The 5,749-nt window shown below is 39.4% G+C and overlaps 1 protein-coding gene across 1 annotated transcript; it reads right to left on the bottom strand.

The window, feature by feature from the left end:
• Nucleotides 1-334: 334 nt before the first annotated feature.
• On the bottom strand, nt 335-1,308 carry LOC133321892 (uncharacterized). Its single transcript, XM_061530964.1, has one exon. It carries the CDS (start codon nt 1,163-1,165, stop codon nt 635-637), a length of 531 nt encoding a protein of 176 aa, XP_061386948.1. The 5' UTR covers nt 1,166-1,308; the 3' UTR covers nt 335-634.
• Nucleotides 1,309-5,749: the final 4,441 nt, after the last annotated feature.

Genomic DNA, 5,749 nt, shown 5'->3' on the forward strand with positions numbered 1-5,749 from the left:
AATATATCAATGATCGATCCACGTATTTGTACAAATAACGGTATCGGCGTGTATTTAAATGATTATAAAGGATATAGATAAATGTAATATAACTTTGGGAGTTTTTGAAGGCTGACATATATATGCCGGACATTGTTAATATAACTCCATGTGTAGGAGAATTTCGTTTTTGTTGCTACTGTATTTTGACCCCCATGGTCAGAATAGTAAAACACTTTATTTTTTCTTATTTAAATTGAGATCTTCATGATCAAACTTTTTATTATAATATTTTATTTTTCTTTTTCTTTAATAATTATTTATCTGCTTCATGCAGATGTACAAAAGACAACTGACAAATTTTTGCTGCGACCAAACAAAACGAAAACGCAATAGCAGCAGCAGCGAGATGACCGACGGCCGTTGTTAGGTAGCTATGTACATATGTACATACATACATACTCGTATGATCATCTGTACCTACATAAGGGACCGTTAGGTTTGGTTTCGCGTAAACAAATAATAATAAAAAAGGGAATAGAAAAGAGTTCAATCAACTCTTAAGGAGGAAAAGAACTGTATGTAGGGATTGCAGTGTATTTTTAGTTTGGGGGAAAAAATCCCAAACATTCTCCCGCGCCAAGAACGACTGTTCTTATGTTTTTAGAATTTTCTCTTCTTTAGGTAGAACTTCATCTGATGGCAGGAGGCATACTTTGGAGATAGGGCGTTTAATGTATTTGCCATTACAATACAGTGTGACAACTCGTACTAAGTCGTCATTACCAGGGTGAAGTTTTTCAACTTTTGCAAGTGGCCATTGACCCGGAACGCTTCGTTCGTGTAGGAGGAGAACTATATCGCCTACTCTGATGTTTCGTTCCATTTTATTCCATTTTGGACGTGATTGAAGGCGACACAAATATTCTCTATTCCAGCGATCCCAAAAGTTTTGCTTGAGGCGTTCAACCAATTTCCATCTACTCAAGCGGTCAATGTTCATAGAAAGCAAGTCTTCTTCGGGAATACAATTGGTGGCCTCACCAATTAGAAAATGAGCCGGTGTGAGGGCATCGGAGTCAGCGGGGTCTGCTGACAGTGGGCATAAAGGCCTAGAATTCAGGCAACTTTCAATTTGCGCCAAAAGTGTGCTGAGTTCCTCGTAGGTAAGTATGCGGTCTCTCATTATGCGGCGCAGATGATGTTTTGTTGACTTCACTCCTGCTTCCCATAAACCTCCGAAGTGGGGTGAAGCGGGGGGAATGAAGTGCCAAGTAGTGCCTTGATTTGCGAGCGTTTCTACAAGATGCTCAGGTAGCGACGATTTATTACGTTGATATAGGACCTGAAGTTCTTTGTTGGCACCCACGAAATTTGTTCCACAGTCGGAATAAAGATCGCTGCATAAACCTCTTCGAGAGATAAAGCGCCTGAATGCGGCTAGAAAGAATCGACGTTTAGACTTGTCACTGCTTCCAAGTGTATCGCTTTGGTACACATGCAGATAAAAAGACAGATGTAGCCCTTTGTGGTTGATGCTGTCCTAAGTGACGATGTTTTTATATTTATTGGGCCGGCATAGTCTAGTCCACTATGTTTAAATGCCCTGGTTGGGTGTAGACGCACAGAGGGCAGGTTGCCCATTAGTTGTTGACATGTTTGAGCTTTATACTTAAAGCAGACGACACACTGGCGTTGGACACGTTTTGCTATGTTTCTAGCAGAAACAACCCAGTAGGCACGAGACACGTAGGACTGCATTAGCTGGAGGCTACCATGAAATGTTTTCATATGTGCTTCTGAAAATAGAAGAAAAGAAAGAGGATTTTGCTTCGATAGCAAAATCGGGTGTTTAGTGTTGTAGGGTATAGATGCATTTGACAATCTACCGCCAACTCGTAGAATGTTCTTTTCATCTAAGAACGGTGCTAATTTTGCAATACTGCTTTGGTTAGGAATCCTCATTCCTTGTGTAAGGCAGAGTATTTCTTCTTGAAAACAAATGGTCTGTGTTTATTTTATGAGTAATCGTAGTGCTCGTTGTAACTCAGAAGTTTTCAAAAATCCATTCTCTTTTGTCCTGGTATTTTTAAAACACATTAGCGTCAATGAAACCTTAGCGACAACAAATGTCGCAAGTGTAAATAAATACATTAAAATAAAACAAATTTAATCAGTTATTAAAGGACCATAGCCTAACGGGGCATGCCATATTATAAACGGCATCACTTTATGAATCCCGTATAGCGGTACCCCTATTATTCGATATTTTGTGAACTTTTTACATGTTTTCTAACCAAATTGGCTGCAATAATATACTTCTAGTTCCCATTGGGTGTCGTCCAATCGTCTTACTAAATATATCAATGATCGATCCACGTATTTGTACAAAAATTTCGTTTTTGTTGCTACTGTATTCTGACCCCCATGGTCAGAATAGTAAAACACTTTATTTTTTCTTATTTAAATTGAGATCTTCATGATCAAACTTTTTATTATAATATTTTATTTTTCTTTTTCTTTAATAATTATTTATCTGCTTCATGCAGATGTACAAAAGACAACTGACAAATTTTTGCTGCGACCAAACAAAACGAAAACGCAATAGCAGCAGCAGCGAGATGACCGACGGCCGTTGTTAGGTAGCTATGTACATATGTACATACATACATACTCGTATGATCATCTGTACCTACATAAGGGACCGTTAGGTTTGGTTTCGCGTAAACAAATAATAATAAAAAAGGGAATAGAAAAGAGTTCAATCAACTCTTAAGGAGGAAAAGAACTGTATGTAGGGATTGCAGTGTATTTTTAGTTTGGGGGGAAAAAATCCCAAACATTCTCCCGCGCCAAGAACGACTGTTCTTATGTTTTTAGAATTTTCTCTTCTTTAGGTAGAACTTCATCTGATGGCAGGAGGCATACTTTGGAGATAGGGCGTTTAATGTATTTGCCATTACAATACAGTGTGACAACTCGTACTAAGTCGTCATTACCAGGGTGAAGTTTTTCAACTTTTGCAAGTGGCCATTGACCCGGAACGCTTCGTTCGTGTAGGAGGAGAACTATATCGCCTACTCTGATGTTTCGTTCCATTTTATTCCATTTTGGACGTGATTGAAGGCGACACAAATATTCTCTATTCCAGCGATCCCAAAAGTTTTGCTTGAGGCGTTCAACCAATTTCCATCTACTCAAGCGGTCAATGTTCATAGAAAGCAAGTCTTCTTCGGGAATACAATTGGTGGCCTCACCAATTAGAAAATGAGCCGGTGTGAGGGCATCGGAGTCAGCGGGGTCTGCTGACAGTGGGCATAAAGGCCTAGAATTCAGGCAACTTTCAATTTGCGCCAAAAGTGTGCTGAGTTCCTCGTAGGTAAGTATGCGGTCTCTCATTATGCGGCGCAGATGATGTTTTGTTGACTTCACTCCTGCTTCCCATAAACCTCCGAAGTGGGGTGAAGCGGGGGGAATGAAGTGCCAAGTAGTGCCTTGATTTGCGAGCGTTTCTACAAGATGCTCAGGTAGCGACGATTTATTACGTTGATATAGGACCTGAAGTTCTTTGTTGGCACCCACGAAATTTGTTCCACAGTCGGAATAAAGATCGCTGCATAAACCTCTTCGAGAGATAAAGCGCCTGAATGCGGCTAGAAAGAATCGACGTTTAGACTTGTCACTGCTTCCAAGTGTATCGCTTTGGTACACATGCAGATAAAAAGACAGATGTAGCCCTTTGTGGTTGATGCTGTCCTAAGTGACGATGTTTTTATATTTATTGGGCCGGCATAGTCTAGTCCACTATGTTTAAATGCCCTGGTTGGGTGTAGACGCACAGAGGGCAGGTTGCCCATTAGTTGTTGACATGTTTGAGCTTTATACTTAAAGCAGACGACACACTGGCGTTGGACACGTTTTGCTATGTTTCTAGCAGAAACAACCCAGTAGGCACGAGACACGTAGGACTGCATTAGCTGGAGGCTACCATGAAATGTTTTCATATGTGCTTCTGAAAATAGAAGAAAAGAAAGAGGATTTTGCTTCGATAGCAAAATCGGGTGTTTAGTGTTGTAGGGTATAGATGCATTTGACAATCTACCGCCAACTCGTAGAATGTTCTTTTCATCTAAGAACGGTGCTAATTTTGCAATACTGCTTTGGTTAGGAATCCTCATTCCTTGTGTAAGGCAGAGTATTTCTTCTTGAAAACAAATGGTCTGTGTTTATTTTATGAGTAATCGTAGTGCTCGTTGTAACTCAGAAGTTTTCAAAAATCCATTCTCTTTGTCCTGGTATTTTTAAAACACATTAGCGTCAATGAAACCTTAGCGACAACAAATGTCGCAAGTGTAAATAAATACATTAAAATAAAACAAATTTAATCAGTTATTAAAGGACCATAGCCTAACGGGGCATGCCATATTATAAACGGCATCACTTTATGAATCCCGTATAGCGGTACCCCTATTATTCGATATTTTGTGAACTTTTTACATGTTTTCTAACCAAATTGGCTGCAATAATATACTTCTAGTTCCCATTGGGTGTCGTCCAATCGTCTTACTAAATATATCAATGATCGATCCACGTATTTGTACAAATAACGGTATCGGCGTGTATTTAAATGATTATAAAGGATATAGATAAATGTAATATAACTTTGGGAGTTTTTGAAGGCTGACATATATATGCCGGACATTGTTAATATAACTCCATGTGTAGGAGAATTTCGTTTTTGTTGCTACTGTATTCTGACCCCCATGGTCAGAATAGTAAAACACTTTATTTTTTCTTATTTAAATTGAGATCTTCATGATCAAACTTTTTATTATAATATTTTATTTTTCTTTTTCTTTAATAATTATTTATCTGCTTCATGCAGATGTACAAAAGACAACTGACAAATTTTTGCTGCGACCAAACAAAACGAAAACGCAATAGCAGCAGCAGCGAGATGACCGACGGCCGTTGTTAGGTAGCTATGTACATATGTACATACATACATACTCGTATGATCATCTGTACCTACATAAGGGACCGTTAGGTTTGGTTTCGCGTAAACAAATAATAATAAAAAAGGGAATAGAAAAGAGTTCAATCAACTCTTAAGGAGGAAAAGAACTGTATGTAGGGATTGCAGTGTATTTTTAGTTTGGGGGAAAAAATCCCAAACATTCTCCCGCGCCAAGAACGACTGTTCTTATGTTTTTAGAATTTTCTCTTCTTTAGGTAGAACTTCATCTGATGGCAGGAGGCATACTTTGGAGATAGGGCGTTTAATGTATTTGCCATTACAATACAGTGTGACAACTCGTACCAAGTCGTCATTACCAGGGTGAAGTTTTTCAACTTTTGCAAGTGGCCATTGACCCGGAACGCTTCGTTCGTGTAGGAGGAGAACTATATCGCCTACTCTGATGTTTCGTTCCATTTTATTCCATTTTGGACGTGATTGAAGGCGACACAAATATTCTCTATTCCAGCGATCCCAAAAGTTTTGCTTGAGGCGTTCAACCAATTTCCATCTACTCAAGCGGTCAATGTTCACAGAAAGCAAGTCTTCTTCGGGAATACAATTGGTGGCCTCACCAATTAGAAAATGAGCCGGTGTGAGGGCATCGGAGTCAGCGGGGTCTGCTGACAGTGGGCATAAAGGCCTAGAATTCAGGCAACTTTCAATTTGCGCCAAAAGTGTGCTGAGTTCCTCGTAGGTAAGTATGCGGTCTCTCATTATGCGGCGCAGATGATGTTTTGTTGACTTCACTCC

Source organism: Musca vetustissima, unplaced genomic scaffold (genome assembly GCF_032173495.1).
Source record: "Musca vetustissima isolate MV318-11 ecotype Yass unplaced genomic scaffold, APGP_CSIRO_Mvet_v1 utg63883, whole genome shotgun sequence".
Classification (NCBI taxonomy): domain Eukaryota; kingdom Metazoa; phylum Arthropoda; class Insecta; order Diptera; family Muscidae; genus Musca; species Musca vetustissima.

What these genes read in the sequence shown, in the direction of transcription:
- LOC133321892 (XM_061530964.1), bottom strand. Translation starts at nt 1,165, where the DNA reads ATGAGAGACCGCATACTTACCTACGAGGAACTCAGCACACTTTTGGCG.